The sequence below is a fragment of the Gopherus evgoodei genome, chromosome 6, assembly GCF_007399415.2.
Source record: "Gopherus evgoodei ecotype Sinaloan lineage chromosome 6, rGopEvg1_v1.p, whole genome shotgun sequence".
In the NCBI taxonomy this organism is placed as follows: domain Eukaryota; kingdom Metazoa; phylum Chordata; order Testudines; family Testudinidae; genus Gopherus; species Gopherus evgoodei.
Window position 1 is genome coordinate 132069188 of NC_044327.1, and position 26190 is coordinate 132095377.

Below are 26190 nucleotides of genomic sequence, written 5' to 3' on the forward strand. Positions count from 1 at the left end.
ACACCCTACGCAACGGCACCAGAATCATTAGTTCCTTTTGCAAATCTTGGCCAGTAACACTGTGTATGTAACTTTGGGGGGAGGGGGGAGAGGACTCATGGGGAGTTGGGTAAAAATGAGCCTTCTACAGGCACCACACTTGCGCTTTTCTAATCTGTTCCTGAAATGGAGGGAGCTGGTTAATTTCAGCTAACAGTACACAATCTTTGACAGAGCCCAGCAACACGAACACTAGTCTGGTCCACATTTATCCTCAGTAGGGTGACCAGACAGCAAGTGTGAAAAATCAGTAGAGGGGGTGGGCGGTAATAGGAGCCTATATAAGAAAAAGACACAAAAATTGGGACTGTCCCTATAAAATCAGGACATCTGGTCACCCTAATCCTCAGTGCAATTTTGTTGCCTGCAGTGACGTTACACCAGGGTTGACTTTGGCTCATTATAGTTAATCTTTATTTTCTGAGACCAAGATCCACCTGTCAAAGGATCGGGCCGTCTGCTGAGACCTGGCCAGTCCATTTCAGACAGGCCCATAATTCCAGAGCTAGCTTTTCTTTTCTTCCTAATTTGGAATAAACGAAGGGAGCTCTGGATCAAATGTAGACTGGCTCTGCTAGGCTGGGGTTTGGGGAGGGGGTGGGAAGAGGGAAATGAAGATACAAGCAAGGAGACTCATTTTTCAAGTTGGGTACAAACCACATATTGTAAATCTTTTGGCATAGCTGTTATTGAATCGATTCTCATTACACTAATATTCAAGCAGTGAAAAGTAAAATGCAGTCATGAGGTGACAAGCCTGTCTGTGAACTTACCACTGTCCCCTTCTGAATGGAATCAGCACTGCTCAACTGTGTGTCATGTGCCCAATATTGCCAACATGATGATTATCTTTCAGCTCAAGCAGCGTGGGGCCTGTACTCTCAGCCTTGTTGTTGCCAAGAAATTCCAAGTGGTTATGGAGTGTGGCACAGGGGTGGGTGTGAAGTTCTCACTAGGTGGCCACCAAGTTGTTACAATATGTATCTAGCACTGCAATTGCAACAGGATAGGGAAGGCTTGATAAGACAAAGCCATTACAGAATCCATCACCAAATACAGCTGCTGTAGGCTGGCTTGGCAACCTTGGACGGGGGGGGAGCAGCTGGAGTTTTCTCTCCCAGATCCTCTGGGATGTCAGGAAGCTCATCTCTGCAGGCAGGGAGTGGCTTGTGTCCCACAGCCCCACCTTCTAGTGAACTAGTGTGTGGCAAAGACAGACTCCAAAGGCAGCTCGTTCTTCTGGAAGGAAAAAGGCTGCAAACTCTGGGGCTTGACAGGAGATTTCAGAGGGAGCTGGAGCCTCCCGCCTCCCAATCCTTTTTCCTGCCCAACCATCTTGGGCAGCAAAGCTGCCACCCATGCAGAGGCTTGGGGGAGAGTAAGACAGCTACACAGCAAAGTAGGGTTCCACCCTCCTCTTCGATCCCTTTGCGTCTTGTCCGATGCTGCTGCTGAGGGGCAGGGATGTTTCACAGATGCAGGAGCAGCACCAGGGTTTTTGCTGCCCTAGGCTCCTTCTCTGAGCATTTGGCGGCGGGGGTCCTTCCACTTCACATAATAATAATAATAATAATAATTGGAGGCCTACCCATCTCCTAGAACTGGAAGTGACCTTGAAAGGTCATTGAGGCCAGCCCCCTGCCTTCACTAGCAGGCCCAAGTACTGATTTTTGCCCTAGATCCCTAAGTGGCCCCCTCCAGGATTGAACTCACAACCCTGGGGTTAGTAGGCCAATGCTCAAACCACTAAGCTATCCATCCCCCGGGCCACTTTAGTGGCTGGTCCCAGAGTGAGTGAAGATCTCGCCGCTGAATTTCCCCCAAAGACCTGGAGCAGAAGGACTCCCCCGCCACCAAATTTCTGCCAAGGGCAGCAAAATGCCACCCCCCCAAATCCTGCCATTCTAGGCAACTGCCTAGGGTTGCCTAGTGGATGCACTGGCCCTGCACAGATGGCACCCTAAGGAACGAACACGCGAAGGTTGACAAGACCCATTTTAATGGAGGCCTGACTCTGTTCTCTACCAGCACGGCGAAGTGGGGTAGGACTCCGACAGAAACTCGGGATGGATGACATAGTTATCCTTCTGCGGCCCGCCGGCCTTCTGGAAGTGACTTGTGTCCCACCTGGGAAAGAAGGAAAAACCAATGGATCGTTAGCCTCACCCATGCAGGAGGGTCCTTGGTAATCCACTTCCTACTGGTGCTCATTAGGAGATTCCAGGGAGATTGCAAAGGGCAAGCTTTGGGAGCCATTCTCTTTACTGATTCACTGCAGAGCGATGCTTCCTCGTGCTCACCGTTTTTCTGCCCCATATCGAACGCCTGGTCCTGGGATTTGGGGAGGGAGGTGGCCCAGTCAGTGGGGTCTCTGGCAGATGGGTGTGGCAGGTGAGAGACAAGGGGCTAAAAGGCACATGGGAGCCAGTGGGAGGGATGTGATGTGCTCGGGCATTATGAGAAAACCCCAGAGAATACATGTCCGCATAGCTAACTAGCCCACGCTGGTGCCTATCTTTTGTCACTTAAAGTCGTCCCAGTTAACATTGTTTCGATGTTAAGTTGCTGATCAATTAGGGAACATGCTCGTTTAAAGTTGTGAAATGCTCCCTTCTGATGTCATTTGGCAGGCACCTGTTTTGTCCATTGCTTGCAAGAAGAGCAGCCCCTTGCAGCTAGCTGGTGGGTGGTTGGAACCAGGGTGGACCAGCAGCCCCCTATCAGCTTCCTGCTCCCCTAACATCCCTGTGCAGCAGCTGTCCCTCCCCCCACTGCCAGGTGCTGCTCCTGCCCTCTGCCTTGGAGCTGCTCCCGGAGACTCCTGCTTGCTGTACGGGGGAGGGGGAAAGAGGGGGGCTAATGTCAGGGTGTCTCCCCCTCCCCCCTGCTCCTGTGCCCCCTTACCCCATCTTCCATAGAGCGGGGGACACAAGACCAGAGAGGGAGCTTCTAGGCAGTAGCTGCGGGTCTCAGGTCTCAGGAAGCTGATTTAATTAACAAGGCAGTGTACTTAAGCCTGGGGTCAGCTACTTAAAGGGGAAATGCACATTTTTTCTCTCACACACAGGGTGTGTGTCTCTGTCTGCCCTCCCTTCTTTCCTGCTGCCTTGTAAAGTGTTGTGAGGGTTAAAATTGGATTCACTTAACATTGTTTCGCTTAAAGTTGCATTTTTCAGGAACATAACTACAACATTAAGTGTATCCCAGTAGTGTTGTGAGTCTGCAGGAGTTTCAAATACTTATGTGGGGTTTTATGATTTCAAAGCACAACAGAAACATTAACTAATAAATAAACCCTCACACCCTGCCCAGGTCGAGAAGGCTACCAGGCAGTGGCTACCCCTGTTTTGCAGATGGGGAACTGGGGAGGTGAGGTATAGTACGAATAATAAAAGTGTTACAGCAAAAAGGGAACAAACCCACCTAAGCAACCATTTTTAGGTTTCCTTTAAACACTCCTAGTTACATTTCTAGTTCTCGGGACTCGCTCTGCTGGTCCCGGGCCCGTCACCAGCCAAGGCTCCTGGCCCCCTGCAGGTTTTGTTTTACATCAAGGTGGCCTCTTGCAACCCTTTTGCTAACAGCTTCTCTTGCTGTCAGGCGAGGACCCTAAGGTGGGCAGAGCAAACCCTCCTCCTTTGGTCCCTTACAGTCCTTCATTATTTTGTACCATGAATAAAAGCATGGCGCTGTCCCTTCAAAATAAGCTCCTCCCACCCTGCAAACTCTGCCACTTGCTCCGTGACCTTTGGCAAGTCACTTAATCTCTGTATTCCAGAGACTACCATAATACATGCAGTCATTTGTCATGATTCACCTGAAACCCAAATGAGGGAAGGTCTAGCCTCTGGGGAAAGTCCAAGACTGTTGTGAGGTTCCTGTTCTCCCCAGTGTAAAACATGATTTTCTAGAGCCACGGTGCCCTTCCCCCAGCACTGAACCTGGCTTTAACTTTCTTACTTAAGGTTCATATACGGGAAAGATTGCGGCGGGCTGTGCAAAGGTGCATAGTCCATCGTCTCTCGGCTGCAACCGCAGTATGGGATATTCCTGAAACAAACGTAAGGGTATGGTTAGCGTTAGCACCAGGTGGCCGGGCTCACTCATCTCTGCTCACTCTCATTTTGGTGGGTAGTAAGCTTACACAGGAAAGATCCTTCCTGTCCCCCCACAAGTGGGCATGGTCGCATCAGAGTTGCAAGTGGTGGTGGTAGGACTCTGGGGTGGAGCAGTAATAACAGGGAGAGGTCTGTCCACAGCACAGGGACTAACGTCCTAGTGGCAGATTTTAGCGGTCCGAGCACCCAGACTTTAACTGCAATGAAAACCAGATGCCTGGGCTTCTGAGCTCTGAGTTAAGGCTGCTACAGCACTCTCCTCCACAAAGAGAGGTGATGCTAGGAGTGCTGCTCCTAGAGACGGAGGGGTTTTCAGTGGGCAGCCATGGGGATACAGCGCTATCCTCAGAGGGCTAGAAGATGGCCTGCTGCTCCCCAGCAGCAAGGCTGTGACCCTGAAGGCAAGGCAGGGCTGGGGCTTCGGGATGGTCTGCACCCAGGAGCAGCACCTGAGCAAACTGCGTGAGAGAGCATCTGCCCACAGAAATTGCACTGATTACATGGAACAGGTTCAGAAACCCGCTTAGTAAAAACTGCAATTTCTGTGTGGCTGGACCCCAGGGGTGATGGGCATGTTATAAACACCGAGACAGACCTGGCCCACACCCTGGCATGGGTTCCTCTGTGCAGCCTCTCGGATCCAAAGCAAAACAATACCCAGAGCTGCTACTGCAACCTCTCCACCTGCCCTTCAGTGACTAACTCCTCTTCGCGTTGCCCATTGCTCCAGCACCCTCTGCGGCACCACAAGGACCCAGAGCTCTGAATATTTGGGTGTCCTGGCCTGTGTTTGCCAGGATTGTTCTAATCTCCTGTGCTGAAGGTCTCACCCTGACTCTTCCTGGCCTTTGCCACTGCCTCTGCGGCTACAGAGCCTTCGGCCAGGCTTGTGTATATACAGTATATATCCTCCTTTGCAGTCCTGCCCTTACCTCTGCAGTGCTGGAGGGGATGTACCTGGTTCACAGCCCTGTCCTAGGGAGCTGCAGGGCTGCTGCTGGCTACTCAAGCAAAGAGTTCTAGTGGCTTCAGCTGGGCTCACTGACTACTGCTGGCCCAGCTGGGTGGAGAGGGAGGAGAGCACTGGGGTTTGTGCGGGGGGAAGGGGCAGTGCACCAGTGGGGAGGAAAAAGGAGGAGGAGAGAACTGGGAAAGTGAGGTTGGAGAGGCGGAGAGAGCAGGGAGGCAAAGGGGAATGAGAAATGAAAACATGGAAAACACAACGGACTGAGAAAGGGGACAAGTGCCAGAGTGTTGCCAACTCTCATGATTTTGTCTGGGTTCAGAATACTGGGTTCCTTAAAGCCCCAGCTCCTGAAGTCAGATGTATATGGGATGACTTCAGCCTTCTTTCTTAAAGAAAAAGTAAGGGCTGTGGAGAAAGCATCAAAATGTGACCCCAATGCACCCCAAAGGCTCAAAAGCAGAAGGCAAATCAAAAGGACACCCAATCTATTCTTTTTACATCATCTCACGATTTTAAAGCCAATCTCCTGATTTTTGGTGATCCTGACTCATGATTTTTGAACATTTGGGGCTGGCAATACTGGGAGAGAACGAGTGAGATGGGGATCTTACCCCGGGGCGGGATGGGAGGGGACGGGGGGTTTGCCTGGGGGTGGAGGGAAGGTGTCAATGCTTTGCAAAGGGGCGTGGAAGGGCCCTGCTTTCTCTGCACTGATCCCCACCTCAGCCTCCCCTCCTACACGACCTGGCCTCTCCTGATCATCTTTCAATGATGTTCAGTTGTCTGGGCCCTGGGCGATAGCAAAGGGCAGGGCTGAGAACACCTGTTTCCCTGAATGCTGCCTTTCCTTTCCCCAGCATTGGGCCAGCCCTTTGCCCGCAATGATCATCTGCCAGACAAGAGGGCCTGATCCTGCATGCCAAACTCTCCTTCCTCTCAGGGGAGCTTTGGGTGTGATGGGTAGGATCGGAGCCCACGTTCTGACCCCCATGAGTCCTGCAGGAAGGACGGGGCTGGATTCTGGATTCTGGATTCTTCGCCCGAGAGGGAAGTGTTATGTGCACTGCATAACCCTCCGAACCTTACAATCTTCTCCACTAGCTGGTTGAGCTGCCTCTCGTTGCAGGGGGCTCCGTCCACGTAGTAATCCATCCCACGCAGGCAGTAGTGACGCCCGGTGCAGGGGCTGTAGTAACCTTGGAAGGGCTTTCTCCCGGGGACGGTGGAACGGTGCTGGACGGAGGGGAGCTGGCTGCGGGACAAGCTGTTCAGCATGTTGACCACCACTTCCCTTTCTGAAACAAGAGGAGCCAAAGGGGTGGGGGAGGGGAAACTCCGCAGCTTTGAAATCCGGACATTCGCTGCCCTAGATGGAGAGCTTGGCCCTCAAGCGTTCCGGGTACAGAGCCCATGGCAACTAGGGCAAAACCACAGCAACCAAGGAGTCATAGAGTCCAAACGGGGGGTGAAGAAGGGAGGGGGTGTGGGCTAGTGGCTAGAGCAAGTATCCCATGCTGGGGGGGGTGTGTGCGTGTGTGTCTGTGCGCATGCACATGCCACGTCTCCCTCTAGTGGCCGCGGGCAGGACAACAATCTACTACTGCTGCCAGCTACTGAATTGCTTCTTTAGCTGTAGCTACAGAGGTTGGTGCTTTGGTGCAGAAGGGCCCCGCTGGTGACCTGGGCAGGTGGGTCAATGCACAAGGGGTTGGAAGCCCTCCACAACATTTCTCAAGGGGAGTGGTCCTTTAAGAAAGCCCCCAGCATCCTCCAGGATGAAGAGATTCAGCAGTGCCGTAAGCTACCAGCGGCGGGGATCAGCCAACCCCACCGTGCCCCATTCCCAGCAGCTGCAGGGAGGAGGCACCTTCACAGCCTAAGGAACCCTGGTAACCTCAGGGGTTCCTGACCGTGAGCTGCCTTGTGGGGTTGGTGAGTAGGGGAACGGAGGTAGCTGAGTTGGGGGCAGTTAATTGGCAAGTCCTGGCATTGCCTTCCCAGCCCCAGAAGGCAGCAACAGCAGAGCTTATGCTCCAGAATGGCTCCAGGGGCTTCCTGGCCTTTTGCAGCTGAAGGGACCCAGAAATGCTGCACATCAAAATCTCCCAAGGAAATATCTACCCGCTGCTCATTGTGGGACACCTTCTGTTTCCAGCCTGCGAGGCACTGTATGGATTAAAATCTCCCCCACTGGCTCTCCTGGAATCCCTGCTCTCTCGAGGTAAGGTTATAGGAGGACCCAGTACAATTACCATAATTATTGAGGCGGTCGGGTTTCGGTGGGTATTCCATGGGCATCCCACGGAGAATGGTCTCCATCCCTGCTTCCTACAAGGAAAGATTTCAGAGCCTTCATGTATATCCAGAAAACTTGCAAAGCCCCGTTTGTCTCTGGCTCAGGAACAGCCCAGGCAGCAAAAGCACAAGCTTCCCTCACCCTGCCCTGTCCTTGCCCATGGGAGGCGAGGGCAGGCGCCATCCTTTCCTTGGCCTCTCTGCTGAGACCGCCAGCGTGGATGCTGTTTAGTGAGCCGGTGGCTTTTCTGACGTGGCGGATGCTTGGCCACTGGGAACTGGGCCGACACCTGAGTCATTCCACAGACTCCACCGAATCCAGAGTGACTTTGACCATATTCTTCTGTTTCTATTGCACAGAACTACACAGCACACGTGCCATGAAAATGGCACAGCCACAGCCACAGATCCATAGGCAGCGCAGGCCTCCTCCATTTGGGGAGGATGCATGTGCCCGGACTGAGGCCCTGCCCCGAGGACCACTCCTGATCAGTCTCCTCCCTCCAAAACCCCACCCATGCCCCACCCAGGGGCCCCACTTAGGCACCTTCCAAAGGCTCCCCCCCCCTACTGCTTCTGCCTCTTTGCCCCCTCCCCCAGGCCCCTGCGCCTGCCCACCAGTCGGCCAACTGCCTACTGCTTGTGTGCACCTCTTCACCATCTCCCACGAGGCCTCCATGCAGGCAACGTGGGGATGTGAAGAGGACAAGCGGGAGTGGGGCCTCAGGGTGGAGCGCATGCTCCAAATGCGGGGAGCTGGCTGGTTGGGAAGGGTTAGTCTCCCCTGACCTCTTACACCCACCACCTTTGCACAGATCCTAGCTACAGATTTTGCAGTGTCTGAACCCTGTCTCTGAAAACACAGCTCTCTCTATGGAGGGGGAAAGTCTTCTTGTAGCTGGATCAGCTCTGCGCTTCCTTCGGAAGGATGGTCTGGAGCCAGATGAAGATAGGACTTCGCTTAGCGTGCAGGGGGACTGACTCCATTTCACAGTATTGAGCAGTTAGAGATGCCCTGCTGGAAAGCGCTATGCAAGTGCAAAGAAGTATTATGATGGATTTTGACCTGGGTTATTAAAGGTTAAATTTGCAAAGCAAAGCGTGGAGAAGGAGCTAGCTCTACAGTTTTTGTTTGGCCGTAGGAGGAGACACATGGGTTGACATCCCACTGGCCACTTTGAAAACATAGCTCCTTCCCCGGTCATCTGCTGCGTCCCACATAGGGACGAGAAGCAGGTGCATTCTGGAGTCCAGGATTTACCTTTGGAAGCCTGGGGAGGTAGGTGGTATATTTATTCCATCCTGCACTGTTGTAGGGGCCTGTCCTCCACGTTGCGTACTTGTCTCCACTGACAAAAACTGGATTGTACTTTTCTGAAATGTAAACAGACAAACAGACAAACATTTCCTACCAGGGAGGAACAATAACAGGATTCGCTAAGTCCTAGACATCAAGGCCAGAAAGGACCCTTAGACCATCTAGTCAGACCTCCTCTATTACATGGGCTGGAGAATTTCACCCAGTTCCCCCTGGTATTGAGCCCAATAACTTAAGGCATCCCTTCCAGAAAGACACCCGTCTTGACTGGAAGACATCAAGCAATGGAGAACCCACCCCTACCATTGGTAGTTTGTTACAATGGTTAATCGCAATCACTGTTAAAAAGTGTCATTTCTAATTGGAATTTGTCTGGCTTTAACTTCCAGCTGCTGCTGCTGGTTCTGCCTGACTCTGCTAGATTAAAGCGCCCTTGAGTGATGGGGATTTTCTCCCAGTGAAGGTGCTTAGACACAGTAAATCAAGTCACCTCCTCATCTTCTTTATGATAAGCTAAGCAGACTGAGCTCTTTCAGTCTCTCACAGTCAGGCTTCCTTCCCCCCACCCCAATCATTTGGGTGGCCTGGGTTTTCAAAACCCTTTTCACCATGTGGGCACCAGAGCTGGATCCACTGTTTCAATACAGGTCTCACCTGTGCTATAAACAGAGGCCAAATCACCTCCTTTCCCCTGCTCACTGCTCTCACCTTTATGTAGCCCAGGATCACATTAGCCCTTTAGGCCCCAACAAACCGATTAACGTGTAGCTAGCGAAAGCTGCTGGGTTCCTTAACAAAACCCAAGGCAAACATCCCTGCCATCCAAACTAACTCGGCTCCAGTCTGTCAAGTGTGCACCGGGGAATCTCAGAATGCGGGAAGGACCGGTGCTGGTGACTCAGTAGGTGCCACTGTCCTCATTTGAATTAGACAGTAATCAGTTCTACAGCATGGTGCAAGGGATTCTGGGATGCTGGAGGTGCCCTCTTTTGGATGCGACATACAGCTGAGACTAGGGTAACCAGAAAGCAAGTGTGAAAAATCGGGACGGGGGTGGGGGGTAATAGCAGCCCATATTAAAAAAAGCCCCAAATATCGAGACTGTCCCTATAAAAATGGGACATCTGGTCACCCTAGCTGAGACCCTGGCCTCTCATGGCCTTTAAAGATCCTCTGGCACTGTTTGTAAGAGAAAGGATGCTAACCCCCGTGTCCTGGCCAAATGACAACGCAGGGAATGCATTCTGCCCATCTGAAGTCTCTCTTCAGTGTCAAGTGGATTTTTCCTCACTTCCCATCCTCCACTGTGGTCTAGTATCTCCGTACATTGTTACACAATAGCTGTGTGCCTCACTAGAGGTGACTGCTCTGCAGTGGTGGGTTAAGTGAGTCCTGGGCAGAGTTTGAGCATCGGGTGATTACACTGGGGGCTGGAAGGCACTACAGAAATAGACAGTGGGGCACCAGCTAATGCTGCACTGATTTCTTATTCTAAATAACCGTAGTCTCTCTGGTACTGCTGTGCGAGAACTGAGTCAAACGTGGCCTTCTGAATGGCGCGCACTCTGTATCCCTGTGGTGAGGTTGGCCTTCCACTCAACAGCAGGCTTCAAGAACAGCAGTGGACAGTGCCGCTGTACCAGGGTTGATGCGGTGAGCAGGGCTGGAGAAACTGGAGGAAGATTTGCAGCAATTGGCTCCTAGAGTCAGCCTCCGAGGGCCTTATTTAGGCACGTAAGTTAGTGGTGTGAACCTGACATCAGTGGGAGCCCAGCACTTTGGAAAATCAGGAGCTTAAATAAGGATTTAGGAGCCTAACATTGGGCTCCTGTGGTGGAAACTCTTGGCCTAGATGCAACAGCAAGATCCAACTGCTTTAAAACAGCCTTTTTGGTGCATCAGCAGCAGGGGTGAGGAACCCAGGGAGTGTACCAGGGAGCCAATTAACTGCACCTCTCCGGGGTGTTGCTGGCCTGGCCGTGAGGGCCAGAGGGAGAGAGGAACCATGCTGGGGTTTTTAAAATCAGCTTCCCTCCCTCCCCACTAGCTTCTCTTCCCATTTCTAGGACGAAGATGAACCTCCCAAGCCGGGGGAGACAGTACTGACCCAGCACCCATAGCAACCAGGGAAGTGCAGACCCATGGTGGAGGCCCCATCTGCCCCACTGCAGGGGCCAGGGTGCAGCGCCCTGGCTGCCAAGCTAGTAGGTCAAATGTGGACTGGGCAGGAAGTGAAAATGGCCATAGCCTATCTCTGCACACTAGGCTCCGGGGCTGTGCCTGGGTCAGCTGACATGTCCCTGGCAATGAGGGTCCCACCCTTCCCCTGGGAGATGATTCCACAGCCTGGTACTTCCCCCCGTCTGGAGGCTTTTCCTGCTGTTCAGCCTAAAATCTCCTTCAGGTAATTTCATCCCATTGTTCCCAGTTAGACCCACTGCCCCAGCGAGTTCTTTCCTGCTGCTTGTTGGTTATACCCTTCAAGGACATGCAGGCTGCTGTCCCTTCTCTGGTGCCCCTCGGGTGGCAGGAGTGGGGCGTACAGGTGCCCACAGACAGTCCCATTTGCCCTTCTTGCCTGGTGGCAGAGCGAAGGGCCAGCTGGGAGGAGAGCAGAGACAAGTGGACCAGCCCGGGGCTCTTCAGAGAGAACGGGAGCTTACCTAGCCGGCTTGACTCCATGCCAGCTGGGCGGCTGGCTTCCCCAGGCGAGCGCCTCTTCCCTGTCTGCTTCCACGTGTGCCATAGTAATATGGAGGCAGAAGGTGGGGGTGGGTGGAGGAGGGGAGCACCGTGCAATGGGCATGCATCCTGGGGAGGGGGAGGCTTCAGAGGAACTGGTGCAACTTCAGCAGGGCTGGTGGGGTTTTGAGGTTCTTGGATTCTAGGGCCGAGACTTTCCAAAGCACCCCCAGAGGTCTGGATCCTTTGGCCAGCTTGGAATATCCCAACCTCTGCACCTGGAATCTGGGCACTGAGGCCGGCTGGCCCAGGATCCAGGGGCAGCTGGGTGCATCCTGGCCTGACTTGTGAATGGTCTGTGGCTGAGCCAGACCGGCCACGTCTGCTCCCTCAAAGAGCATCAGAGAACCACAGGGGAGCCCAGCAGTGAGAGAGAGTCTGGGTCTCTGCATTGGGGAGGAAGGGCCTGTATGGAGGGGAAACTGGACTGGGGAGGGTTTCTTGCAGGAGAACAGGTAGGGATGCAAAGGGTGGGGAACGGTGCTTGCTCCTGGCGGCTTTTGCTTGTACCGCAGCCTGCTGGCCTCCAGCGACCCAGCCAATCTGCCCCTGTTCGGCGCCCCGAGGCCCACCCCTGGGCTCTGAGTGCAGTTCCCATCACTGGATGGGAGCATGCTATGGACGAGCTGGAAGAAGGACAGGGAACTGTGGGGCAGGTGGTTTAAACAATCCAGCAATACCTTCGGGTCTGGTTACCCAATACTTTTCTGGCCTATAGGCTGTTGGTTCTATCGTGTTCTTATAGGAATAATCCTGCACTGCACGCTTAATCATCTTCTCCAGCTGAGCTTGGTTCACCTGATTTTCCACTCTGGGCATCGTTAACCCCTAAAGGCAATAGAGAGTTGGGAACGAAGTCAGTTAAACATTGCAAGGATACCAGCTTGCCCTTTGCAAATTCCTCCATGTTTGGGATAAAGCCAATTAAATGCAAGGCTGCAGTGAAGGGGGAAAGTCCAGGGGCATCAAGGCGTGTCATGGCTGTTAATATGCTCATCACCGTGGCCACACAGAATGTAACAACACGATCAGGGCTAGAGCTGAAAACCTCATTCTCAGAAAGCCTCTGCATTTGAGTAAAAGGAAAATCACCTTTAGTAGTTAGTCATATAGGGCCTATGACACACAGCTGAGCAGTTCTGGTTACAGCCAGTAGGCGGTAACTGTGTTGTATACCTGTTAACTAGTCAGTGTGCAAATCTGAATGCTCTTCTTCTTTAAAGTAAATAATGGCTAACATGGTGCTTTTATCCATGGGTATCGAAGTGCTTTGTAGAGAGAGGTTCCCTACTTTTATTTTTGCAGGTGATGGAATTGGAGCCAAAAACCAAAGGAGGAGTCAGTGTAGTGCCAGGATTAAAATGTAGAAACTCCGAGCTTCCAGTCCTACCCCTCGCTCAATAGTCACTTGGGCAGAGAACAGCCCCACTACCATTTGCTCATGGATTCCCGGTGGCACTGTCCATGCACACAGGAGTGCTTGTTCATTTGTCACACGCACATGAACGTGTACAAGAACCAGTGCCAGCAAAGAGGGAGTTTAAAAGCTCACTACCCTCAGCCACTAACCTGGCTTGTTCTGGATATTTTGGGGCCGTGGGTTCATGCTTATTGGGGTGTGTGCAGTGGAACTGTAGGGGCGCCTTTGGCATCCCACAGCACATGATGCTGCATCAAAATATTGTCCCGTAACAATGGAGCCTGGTGCCATTTCACCATCCCGTGATGTAAGAACTTGTGACTGTCTCCTCTGTATCAGAGGGGTCGCCGTGTTAGTCTGGATCTGTAAAGGCAGCAAAGAGTCCTGTGGCACCTTATAGACTAACAGACGTTTTGGAGCATGAGCTTTTGTGGGTCATGCATCTGACGAAGTGGGTATTCACCCATGAAAGCTCATGCTCCAAAACGTCTGTTTAGTCTATAAGGTGCCACAGGATTCTTTGCTGTCTCCTCTGTAGGGAGGGTAGCGTGGCCACCTGGATAGGCACCAAATAAGGCTTTAGAAGAGCTGGTTCAAATCCCAGCTGTACCATGAACACACCAATTCATGTCTATTTCCCTTCCTGCCTTAGGTCTGTCCTGTTTATTGAGCTCTTTGAGGCAGGGATTGTCTCTCTGGCCAGCACTCAGCAGAAGGGGGCCTCTCCATGCCAGGGAAATATAAATAGGAATAAAAGCACTGACCTTGTAAGCAGGGTAATCTCAGAAATACCAAGGCGCACGGCAACCACAAGGGTGTGTCACCCACTGAACACGCAAAATGACCACTACGTCCTCCCCCTTCAGCACCCAGAAATGCCCGTTTAACTGAGGCCCCTGCAGCGAGCACAGGAAGAGCCCTCGTTGCACTCCCCGGTGACACACTTAGATCTCTCCTAACCCACTTCGCTGAAGCTTTTCAAAAGTAATCCGCTAAAAACATGCACAGACACACACCACCCTGCACAGCAGGCTGCCCAGGGGATGGAGGTTTGAACTGGATTGGCTGGGTCTTATCTGCATTGCACGCTGTCTGGACCGGGTACAGTCGGCCCCATCCTGCCACCACTGGGAGACTCAATGTTGGCTTCAACAGAACATAAAAAATCTTTAAACTCATGACTGGTGTGGAGAAAGTGGATGGGGCAGTGTGACCTACCCCTTTTCATGCCACAAGAACCAGGGTCACCAACTGAAATGAATAGGCAGCAGGCTTAAAACAAACAAAAGGAAGTATTTCTTCACACATGCACAGTCAGCTGGTGGAACTCCTTGCCGGGGATGCTGTGAAGGCTGAAACTATAACAGGGTTCAAAAAAGAAGTAGGTAAGTTCCTGGAGGACAGGCCCATTAATGGCTATTAGTCAAGATGGTAGGGTGCAACCCCATGCTCTGGGTGTCCCTAAACCTCTGATTGACAGAAGCTGGGAATGGGTGACAGGGGATGGATCACTTGATGATTCCTTGTTCTGTTTGTTCCCTCTGAAGCACCTGACACTGGCCACTGTTGGAAGACAGGATACTGGACTAGATGACCCATTGGGCTGACCCAGTATGGCCTTTCTTATGTAACACAATCAGGCCCTCTAGCCTGTAAGTGCTTGTACGGGGCTGAGTGCCCGATCAGTAAATAAGGATGTACATAAACACACTACCTTTACAAAAACAATTGCAGTGATTTTAAAATCTCCTTTGAACTGCAGCACTGGACACCTCAGCAGCCACTTCCTTTGGGGAGCAATTTATTAACCCTCAAGGCAGGTCATTATTATTATCCCCACTTTACAGATGGGAAACTGAGGCACAGTGAGGGTAAATGACTTACCCAAAGTCAAACAGCAAGTCAGCAGTCGAGCTGTTTAGAGAAACCAGTTGTCCTGAGTGCCTAGTCCCCTGCTCTGCTCGCTGGAGAGCTCCCATGAATAGAACCCAGGCATCCTAACTCAAAGTATCCTGCTCTACCCACTAGACAATACTGCCAGTCTCTACCTGAAAATCTCCAACTTGTTCTGTAGCGAATGCGGATGGGCAGCAGCACCAGGGTGCATCAGCAGGAACTCATGCGCACCTGGATAACCTGCTCCAGAGGTGGGAGGGCTTAAAGCACAAGGGTAATCCTATAGCCAAGGTCTATATACAAGCCTTTCCTTCCCTCTGCCAGTCCCTTGCCATCAAACCTCTCCCCTCCCAAATCAACAAGGGTGGGAATCCCACACAGGAGCAATGCACAGTCAAAAGCAGGGTTGGGGGAACAACTGAGCCAAGGCAAGTCAGGACCCGTTTCTGCAGGCTGCAGCCTCTCTATTGTGGCCACATACGTGAGTTCAAACACACCCTCAACCCAGAAAATAGCTGTCAGCCTTTCAAGGAGATATGAGAGTGCTGGAGAACATCAGGAGGGGGAGCTCCTGGGAGGTGTGACCTGCAGTTCCCTAGATTTATTTTGAATACAAATATGGCAAATGCTTTAATTTCACTGCAAGATCACCAAATGCCTGGCTGGCTGTGCATTCAACAGCAAAAAAGCAGAGGATCAGACATACAGCCTGGCTGGAGATACAAGAATTAGCACCAAAGTTGATGACATTTAATTCAGCACACAGCTTAATGAATGAATGTTTATAGTGCTTGGGGAAGTCGGGGTGATGCTGTGGAGCGGGGAAGTAATGCTACTGTTATTGTTGTAAGATCTGGGTGCTTTCAGACACATCTGGGGTCAGAGCCACCATGCAATCACGCCAAGTGGGGCTCAGAAGTCTGCTGGCTGTCAGAGAGACAGGAAACAAATGGCGTTTGCAGGTCTCTCTCTGGGTCAGGATTTGTGCAATGCTCAGCTAGAGGTGTGAAAATGCATCAGACAGTCTGGTGTTTTGGACTCTCAGGCTGTTAAACATTTTCAAAACAACCTTCCTGTGAGAGGGTCGCCAACAGAGTGCCCCCTTAAGGCATGGGTGACCCTGCAGCAGCCCTGCCTCAGTTTCCCCTCAGTGATAACCCCTCCCCTGCCCCTGCCCAGCTAAGCCTTAAACAAAAAGTCCACCCCTTCCAGGGTACACCAGCCCAAAACCAAACACAGAGTTTTAATACCCGTTTCAAACAGGGCTCAGTCCCACTCTCAAAGGGGCTGGTCCATCTTCAATAGCTCAGACACTCTCCTGCCCACGCTCTGGGCTCAGCTTTCACCCCTCCAGGGCTCTCTTTCATCTCCCACACCAGCCCTTCCTGGGCTCACTGCTTCCTTCGCCCATGTCTTCCTGCTTGGAGATGTTCCCTTGCTTCTCCCATGCCTTCCTGCTTGGAGACGTAGCCATTCCCAGCCCTACCTAGCTGGAGTCTCCCCACAGTGTCACAAGGTCTCCTACCTCCCTGCAGACCTCTGCAGACACTTCCATCTCCCCCTGCCTAGATTTCTCCCTCATCTATCCCACGGGCCTGGTTGACTCACATGCCCCATTTTCACAGGTGGGAAAGGAGAGACCCACCCGACTGTTAAAGGACCAGCCACGCTGTGACCTTCCAGATTGGCTGGGGAACCATCTCTCCAAGTTAAGGTCCTCTCCGCCATGCTCCTTCTGCAGCAGCAAGCATTATGGGTAAGAGGTGCCCCAGAAAGCAGACCGCATTGCTATGATACTGCAGTGCTTCCTGAAGGCCGGATGAGTCAGGCAGGGCCCATTTGAGTGGGGCATGGAAAAGGCTTTCTGCTTGGGGACAGCAGGTGACATCTAACCCCAGGGGCCATGAGAAGCATCCCACTGCCCATTTTGTCACAGTTTCGGTCTGGTTCCTTGCTCTGTGCCCCGTGGCTCTGTTTCCTTTCAGGGCTGTTGTGTGTGAGCGCTGGTCAGAGGAGGGGTCGGCCAGCATGACGTCAATTAGAAGCATTTATTTATTGTGCTTTGTACTGTCAGATAAAGCACTCCCACCCTAGGCTCTTTACAATAAAGAGCAGCTATTAAATAGACAGACACTCTCCATTGACACCAGTGTACCATACCTCACGTCCCATCAAAGATCTCCACCAGTAAATCCACCAAGAACCTCCATGTACCACCCCGCCTGGCAAATAGCCCTGCAAGCCAGGGACCGAAGATGGGCCTGGCCACAAAGGCATAAAAAGCTCAGGGCAAGAGAGTCAGCCAGTCAACCATGTCTGCTGTGTAGAATTCGTGCAAGAAAAGGAGGAATTGCTGGTCTGTTACTCGGAACAGCGGATAAGTCATGAGGTCAGCAGACGTGTGTTTCCACTGTCGATTGCTAGATGAAACTGGGCCCCTGTATGTTGCCATTGTTCCTTCTTGTGCCTTAAGATCCACAGAAGATACAGGACCAGATCCTGAAAGATATGTAGGTTCTTAACTCCCTGGGAATTAGTTACCTAAATATCTTGGAGGATCAGGGCCAGAAGCCCTACCAGAGTGATCGATTTAAAGGCCAAAGAGTCATCTAGGCTGGTCTTGTGCATAGTACAGGCCAGAGACTCTCCCCCATTGATTTCTACATCAAGCCAATAACTTCTGGTTGAGCTACAGCATGTGTTTTAGAAAGAGACACCCAGTCTTGATTTAAAGACCACCTTGGCTTAACCACGAGATCTTGCGTGACCTACAAAATAAAAAGGCGTCATATAAAAAATGGAAACTAGGTCAGATTACAAAGGACAAATATAGGCAAATAACACAGGAATGCAGAGGCAAGATTAGAAAGGCAAAGGCACAAAATGAGCTCAAACTAGCTATGGGAATAAAGGGAAACAAGAAGACTTTTTATCAATATATTAGAAGCAAGAGGAAGACCAAGGACACGGTAGGCCCCCTGCTCGGTGAGGAGGGGGAAACAGTAACGGGAGACTTGGAAATGGCAGAGATGCTTAATGACTTCTTTGTTTCGGTCTTCACTGAGAAGTCTGAAGGAATGTCTAGTATAGTGAATGCTTAAGGGAAGAGGGTAGGTTTAGAAGAGAAAATAAGAAAAGAGCAAGTAAAAAATCACTTAGAAAAGTTAGATGCCTGCAAGTCACCAGGGCCTGATGAAATGCATCCTAGAATACTCAAGGAGTTAATAGAAGAGGTATCTGAGCCTCTAGCTATCATCTTTGGGAAATCATGGGAGACGGGGGAGATTCCAGAAGACTGGAAGGGGGCAAATATAGTGCCCATCTATAAAAAGGGAAATAAAAACAACCCAGGAAACTACAGACCAGTTAGTTTAACTTCTGTGCCAGGGAAGATAATGGAGCAGGTAATCAAAGAAATCATCTGCAAACACTTGGAAGGTGGTAAGGTGATAGGGAATAGCCAGCATGGATTTGTAAAGAACAAATCGTGTCAAACTAATCTGATAGCATTCTTTGATAGGATAACGAGCCTTGTGGATAAGGGAGAAGCGGTGGATGTGATATACCTAGACTTTAGTAAGGCATTTGATACGGTCTCGCATGATATTCTTATAGACAAACTAGGAAAGTACAAATTAGATGGGACTACTATAAGGTGGGTGCGTAACTGGCTGGATAACCGTACTCAGAGAGTAGTTGTTAATGGCTCCCAATCCTGCTGGAAAGGTATAACAAGTGGGGTTCCGCAGGGGTCTGTTTTGGGACCGGCTCTGTTCAATATCTTCATCAACGATTTAGATGTTGGCATAGAAAGTACGCTTATTAAGTTTGCGGACGATACCAAGAGAGTATTGCAACTGCTTTGGAGGACAGGGTCAAAATTCAAAATGATCTGGACAAATTGGAGAAATGGTCTGAGGTAAACAGGATGAAGTTCAATAAAGATAAATGCAAAGTGTTCCACTTAGGAAGGAACAATCAGTTTCACACATACAGAATGGGAAAAGACTGTCTAGGAAGGAGTATGGCAAAAAGAGATCTAGGGGTCATAGTGGACCACAAGCTTAATATGAGTCAACAGTGTGATACTGTTGCAAAAAAAGCAAATGTGATTCTGGGATGCATTAACAGGTGTGTTGTAAACAAGACACGAGAAGTCATTCTTCCGCTTTATTCTGCGCTGGTTAGGCCTCAACTGGAGTATTGTGTCCAGTTCTGGGCACCGCATTTCAAGAAAGATGTGGAGAAACTGGAGAGGGTCCAGAGAAGAGCAACAAGAATGATTAAAGGTCTTGAGAACATGACCTATGAAGGAAGGCTGAAGGAATTGGATTTGTTTAGTTTGGAAAAGAGAAGACTGAGAGGGGACATGATAGCAGTTTTCAGGTATCTAAAAGGGTGTCATCAGGAGGAGGGAGAAAACTTGTTCACCTTAGCCTCCAATGGTAGAACAAGAAGCAATGGGCTTAAACTGCAGCAAGGGAGATTTAAGTTGGACATTAGGAAAAAGTTCCTAACTGTCAGGGTAGTTAAACACTGGAATAGATTGCCTAGGGAAGTTGTGGAATCTCCATCTCTGGAGATATTTAAGAGTAGGTTAGATAAATGTCTATTAGGGATGGTCTAGACAGTATTTGGTCCTGCCATGAGGGCAGGGGACTGGACTCGATGACCTCTTGAGGTCCCTTCCAGTCCTAGAGTCTATGAGTCTATAAAGGCTTCAAGGGGTTGTGAATCCACCCAGAAACAGCACTACCTTCTCCTTTAACTAAGGTGCAAGGGACCCAAAGGTTCTGGGGTTTGTCCCGCTGTGGGGTGAGCTGACCACAGGTGTGTCTGTTGTACGATGGTGACCCCAATAGACTGGAAGGTGAAAGAGGGTCAGATCCCTCCCAGTGCCCAGAAGGAGAGAAAAAAGAGACCTGTCAATCTGAAGGGAGAGGGTGTGGCTTGGCCTAAGGGGAGGGGCTTGGTGAGTGGAAGAAGAATATGATACTTAGCTCCTATAGCACATTTTTCATCAGTAGATCTCAGAGTGGTTTACAAAGGACGGGAATCTCATCCCCGTTAGCAGATGATGAGGATAGCTTTTAGTTCAACTGTGACCCAGTTTAAGGGGAAGCGAGTCAACCTGCCTCCCAGGGAGCCCCTGGGCTGTGGAAAGGCAGGCAGGCTTTAATCACAGGTGCCACTGAAAATGCGACCATGCCAAAGCATCCGCCTCCCCCTCTCTCCCTCCCAAACATTCTCAGCGTGGGCGTGGGAATCTTTGCAAAGCACCGGACATACTGCACCAGCGGACACCCCTTCCGCCAGGGCTGAAAGCAGCAGCCTTTAAACAACACCCAACAGCCCTGCACAGCAGTTCAAAACAAGCGGCATCCCGGCTCCACCTGCAGCGGGAAGAAGGGCTATAGCTGTGGTGTCAGGGATGATACCTTCGGCCTTGTCCCATGGGATCTTCAGTCACCACAGGTATGATGAAGATGATGATATTTCGCTTTGCAGGAGTGTCTAGTTGTACACGCCCACAGTAAGAAAAGTCCCTGACCCACAGAGGTTGCAATCTAAAAGCCCCACAGCTGCCTGTGGTAAAGGGATTGTGCTGCAAGCCTCGTTGGAAAGACAGCAAAGAACCCTGGCCATCAACTTTCCCGCTAAGGGAAAAATCACAAAATAACCCCCTGGCCTGCAGCACCCTTCAAAATGTTCGGAAGTCTCCTGTCCCACTCCCAATTTAGCCCAAAGCTGTGGAGCTTATGTCAGTGGTCCCCAAATTTTTCAGCGTCGCATTCTCCTTTAGCCCTATCCCTGCCCCTAGGACATGGACAGGGGTAAGGGGGCTGGAGCCGCAGCTGGGGGTGGGTCTGGGGACAGGAGTGGGGCCAAGGCTGGGGGCAGGGCTGGGGCCAGGAGCAGGACTTGGTGTGGGGCCGGGGCCGAGCTGGGAGTGGAGTGGAGTGGGGCTGGGTGGTGCTCCCTCCCCACCCCCTGTGGGGGCTGGCCAGGGCCCTGGACCTGCCATTCCCCCTTCCACCAACATTCCTCCATGCCCTCCCTAGGGAGGTGCACCCCACACTTTGGGGGCCTTTGGTTTATGTCATCTGATGCAGTCCGAGCCCTGAGTGCCAGGCTCACAGACCATCGGGAACCCATCCTTCAGCTAACAGGGCTGTAGATTAGCAGCCTTAGAAGTGGGAGATTTACCTCTGTAATAAACTTGTTTTCTTCCCACAACGTAAAAGGACGTTCCCTGTAAGTCTGTTTCACGGTACAGGGCGGTCGGTAAGATTCTGTATAGGTGCTGATCGGCGTCTTTGTTTTATGAGCAAAGAGGAACATCTCTCTGGAAGGGATTCCACTTTCAGTTGAAACTACGTCTCAGCTGATCCCCAGTAGCCAGCAAGGGCTTTATGCCTGAAGTTAATTTCTGGAGTCCACCACAAGCCACGCTGAGGGGTGAGACTATGAAAAAGGCTCTCTGTACTATTGTAGCAAATTAAAAGTCTCTCTCCCAAATCTGACCGTCACCCTCAGTCACCAGCCCTGCTTGCATCACCAGTGATGTCACAGTCGGGTGGGTCAACCACATTGTAGCTAAAATTTAAAAGTGAGATCCCTGTGGATCCAGCCCTTCGGGCAGGTAGATTGTATCAAAACAGGGTCCTTTGGCAGATGGGAAACGATTGCCCATAATAGCAAAGGCACCCCTTTGGCACAGAAGTGCCTACTTTCTGATCTGCCGGGGGGGGTGCTCAACCCCTGCTCCGCCCCAGGCCCTGCCCCTACTCTACTCCTTCCCCCCAGGCCTGCCTCTTTCTTCCCCCCTACCCCGACCTGCCTCTTCCCACCCCGTTACGCCCCCTTCCTTGAGCATACCCCGCCCTCGCTCCTCCCTGCGCAGCGCCTCCTGCACGCTGCTGAACAGGTGATCATGGGCAGGTGGGAGGAGTTGAGGAAGATGGGGGGAGGTGATTGGCAGGGCTGCCAGTGAGTGATGAGCACCCACTATTTTTTTTCTGTGGGTGCTCCAGCCCCAGAGCTACCGCCTGGCATTTTTCATCTGCCACTTTCACTGATTCCTAGCCACCTCCAAATCCAAGTCAAAATTGCTCCAGCTGTGTCTCTCTCTCACCATCTACCTGGGGCTATCACCGTGCTCTGTGAGAGCCCCTTGAGATAACATCTTTCACCATTGCCCCATTACGTGTAAGGCGCTCACTAGCACAGTGTCTGTGAACCCACGTGCCCTGGCTGGCTGGGGAGAAAGGCCCCGTGTTTAGTCACATCAGAGGAGCCGTCGGTGTGTGGTGTGACTGGCTAGGCAGCGGTTCTTCAGAAAAGGACCTAGGGGTTACAGTGGATGAGAAGCTGGATATGAGTCAATGGGTGTCCTTGTTGCCAAGAAGGCTAATGGCATTTTGAGCTATATAAGTAGGGGCATTGCCAGCAGATTGAGGGACGTGATCTTTCTTCTCTATTTGGCATTGGTGAGGCCTCATCTGGAGTACTGTGTCCAGTTTTGGGCCCCACACTACAAGAAGGATGTGGAAAAATTAGAAAGAGTCCAGCGAAGAGCAACAAAAATAATTCAGGGGCTGGAGCACATAACTTTTGAGGAGAGGCTGAGGGAACTGGGATTGTTTAGTCTGCAGGAGAGAAGAATGAGGGGGGATTTGATAGCTGCTTTCAACTACCTGAAGGGGGGTTCCAAAGAGGATGGAGCTCGGCTGTTCTCAGTGGTGGCAGATGACAGAACAAGGAGCAATGGTCTCAAGTTGCAGTGGGGGAGGTCTAGGTTGGATATTAGGAAACACTATTTCACTAGGAGGGTGGTGAAGCCAGGGCCGGCGCTTCCATTGAGGCGAACTAGGCAATCGCCTAGAGCGCCAGGATTTTCGGGAGGTGGCATTTTGCTGGGGGGGGGAGGCTGCAGGCAGCTCCAGTGGACCTGCTGCAGTCATGCCTGCGGAGGGTCTGTTGGTCCGTGGCTCCGGTGGAGCTGCCGCAACCATGCCTGCCGCAACCAGAGCCACGGACCAACAGACCCTTTGCAGGCATGACTGCGGCAGCTCCACCGGAGCCGCGGGAGCGGCGCGCAGGGCGGCGAAATGGCCGTGCGCCTAGGGCGTGAAAAACTCTAGCGCCAGTCCTGGTTGAAGCACTGGAATGGGTTCCCTAGGGAGGTGGTGGAATCTCCTTCCTTAGCGGTTTTTAAGGTCAGGCTTGACAAAGCCCTGGCTGGGGTGATTTAGTTGGGGATTGGTCCTACTTTGAGCAGGGGGTTGGACTAGATACCTTCTGAGGTCCCTTCCAACCCTCATATTCTATGATTCTATGAGACTACGGCGGTGGGAGGCATGAGCAGAGGCCAAGGCACACCTGGAGCCTGAGACATGCAGGAGTGAGCAGGGGCATCTCAGTGAGAGGAGCCCAGGATGTGAGCTGGGGCATAGGATGGCAGGAGGTGAGTACATTGGACTATGATGCATACAGACATGAACCGATTTAATAGCAAGTGCAGTAATTCAGAAATAATACAACACATCAACTGTCGGCCACTTAAATGGAGGCAGAGAGGCGGGTAAATCAGCCTGGTACAAAGGCTGGCTGGAGAGAGAGGTCGGATCGTTAGGCGAGATGAGGTTTGATTTAGACACATCCCCATAGTGTGACCCCCTGCCTAAGATGTTGGCAGCAGGAATCAGACCTGAGCCTTCTAGAGCTAAAAATCCCAGCTCTAGCCCCTGGCAGGCTCTAGCAAACTGATAAACCTCCATGTGGCCTGGCCACCCGAGGTAGGCAGAGCACCACACTGCATTAGTAGGGGTTACAGAAATGACACCCCCTTCTTCTATTGCCAGGTCCCCAGCATCCTGCGGAGCTCTCTCATCCCCACCGCTGCGTCCATCCAAGGGGATGGCTTGTCGGATCTTTCTGACCATGACTGCCTGAGCAGGCTGCACCACCTCTCAGCCTCGGGCGCTTGGGAGCCAGCCTCTCTGTTGCAGTCTTTGCTGTTCACTTTATGACCAATGACTCCCTCCCACTAATTGGAGCGATTAGATTATTGGTGATGGGAAGTAGATAATTAATAATTAGCTGCTTCTGGCAGCACTTCCTGGAGTACAGCATGTCTTTCCTCCTCAGCCTGCAGAGAGCTTCTGTTGCAATGAGCTGGCTGGGGTGTGCATGCAATGCTGTCCCCTATACAGAACCAGAGCTGCTTAGCTGTGTGTCATATGCCCCATACTGCTAAATGCCCAGGCTGAGCCTGCATTGCCTCAAAAGAGCCTCTCTGTGATTGTTTAACCTCCCTTTTTTGGATGCTCTTGCTCTGCGCCTCAGCTCTAAAACATTTTCTAATGGTCATTCACCAGTTCTGCCACAATCTGGACAGCAGAGAGTGCCGGGTACCATATTCCAAGCCAAAGGACAGATGCATAGAGGGATGTAGTGGAAAGTTCATGCACAGAGAAAGAAGCTGGCTGGCTGCTCAGATACCATGTCTGTGGAGAACAGTCTGAACCTGGGGCAGGGGAACTTTTGTATATTATGTTCATTGTTACCAGCTGGCAAAAATTCATCAGACATTTGCGTTTAGGCTGTTCTGCAGGGTTTTCATGCACAGGTCTACCTCACATGGCATGTTTCAAAATCTCTAATGACAAAATTACTGTGATGACTTGTGCAGGCCTCGACAGCTGGGAACCCCCCAACAGGCCAGTTCTAGCTTGGCCATGCACAGAGCCTCAGAACCAAGGAGACTAACCAGGATCCACTGAAAGACACAACAAGAGTCCAGTCTGCAATCTCCGGAGTGTCTTTAACCAGAATTGGTTTGCCCTCAAATTTTGGCACCTAATTTGGATAAAACTATGGTCCATAGAGACAATAGGTCCCAGCATGCAATGTCACGTCAAAATCTAAATGGCCAGGACGTATTCCATTACAGTCAACGCATGGGATATGTTGCCGGGGATGTTTTGAAGGCCAAAAGGATAACTGGGTTCAAAAAAGAATTAAATAAGTGTGGAGTCCATCAATGGCTATTAGCCAAGATAGTCAACGACGCAGCCTCATGCTCCAGCTGTCCCTAAACCTCCAGCTCCCAGAAGCTGGGAGTAGACGATGGGATGGATCACTCTGCAACTGCCCTGTTTGTTCATTCCCTCTGAAGCATCTGTCACGGGCCACTGTCAGTGACAGGATCCTGGGCTAGCTAGACTATTGGTCTGACCCAGTATGGCCGAATTTATGTTGTGACCTATAGTCTCCATGGACCACCTCTGTGCATTATTTTATAGCACCTACAGCCAGGTGCTTCACCATGCTAACAATGATATCCCTGCCCTCTAAGAGCTATGGCTGGCCCGAAGGACTTCAGTACAGACTGTTGTTAGTGAAAGCTTTCCATTTGGGACTGGCACGCAGCTCTTCTGGCACAGAGGAACATGAACAAATGAAAATGTGGCCTCCTGGCTCAGGCAATAGGCTGGGCTTCTGGAGACATGAGTTCTGTTCCTTTCTCTGCCACTGACCTGCTGGGTGACCTTGGTCAAATCACTTCCCCTTGCTGTGTTCTCTCTATTTTAAAATGGAGAGAACGATACAGGCCTTTTATGAAAAGTGCCATCTAAGCATTACAGTAGCTGCATTTATTATTTCCCTCCCACGGCAGTAGTGACCAGCACTCATTTATAGATGAGGACAACAGACTGCCTCTCGTTCACCAACTGCACTTATAGGTAGCTTAAACCGATACTGTTACCACCATGCTGGCACGGCTGCACAGTCAAAATGCTAAGTGGAAAGAGGAGACCCACATTTTATGAGGACACCCAAAATGTTATGAAAATCAGCATCTGAAGGGCTTATAGGGCTCCGCAGAAGCTAAGATGCAGAGGAGCTCCATGGTGGCAGAGCTTAGGAGCGCTACAGAAGCTGAGATCCTGTGTCTGATAACACTGTCTACTGGGGGAGAGGGGGAGATTTACCTCCGTCACAAACTTATTTTCTTTCCACAGAGTATTCGGAGGTTCCTGGAAGGTTTTTCTCATGCTATTCGGCGCTCTGTAGGAGTCCGTGTAGGTGCTGATGGGGGTCTTGGTTTTACGGGCGAAGAGGAACATCTTGAAACACACCCGTGTGGGGGAATCCTTCTTCAAATACACTCAGCGACTCCACAGGTCACGGGGACACCCAGTGGGGTCAACTTCATCTGTCAAGGGGTCTTGTGCCTCAATGTCATTAGATTAGGAGTCCCCACCCCCTCAAATGTCTGTGGCTGGAGGGGAAGGGAGAGGGGCTCTGCATGCTGGGGTGGCAAACTAACGTGTGTTCCTTGAGTGTGACAGCCTCTCCCACTCACCAGCCCTACTTGCATCACAGGTGA

At 51.3% G+C, this 26190-nt stretch overlaps 1 protein-coding gene across 1 annotated transcript; it reads right to left on the minus strand.

Moving 5' to 3' along the window:
• Positions 1–2010: 2010 nt before the first annotated feature.
• C6H9orf24 (chromosome 6 C9orf24 homolog) lies at positions 2011–25927 on the minus strand. The gene is made up of 7 exons (XM_030567472.1): positions 25793–25927; positions 12160–12307; positions 8681–8793; positions 7377–7452; positions 6206–6419; positions 4000–4089; positions 2011–2166 (listed from the first exon to the last, which is right to left on the minus strand). The coding sequence occupies exons 1-7, from the start codon at positions 25925–25927 to the stop codon at positions 2061–2063; spliced, it is 882 nt and encodes a 293-aa protein (XP_030423332.1). The 3' UTR covers positions 2011–2060.
• Positions 25928–26190: the final 263 nt, after the last annotated feature.

Coding starts and splice junctions, on each gene's coding strand:
- C6H9orf24 (XM_030567472.1), bottom strand. CDS start 25,927: ATGTTCCTCTTCGCCCGTAAAACCAAGACCCCCATCAGCACCTACACG. Junction 6,420..7,376: donor CGACCGCCTCAATAATTATG/GTAATTGTACTG, acceptor CTCTTGTTTCAG/AAAGGGAAGTGGTGGTCAAC. Junction 4,090..6,205: donor CTAGTGGAGAAGATTGTAAG/GTTCGGAGGGTT, acceptor CGTTTGTTTCAG/GAATATCCCATACTGCGGTT.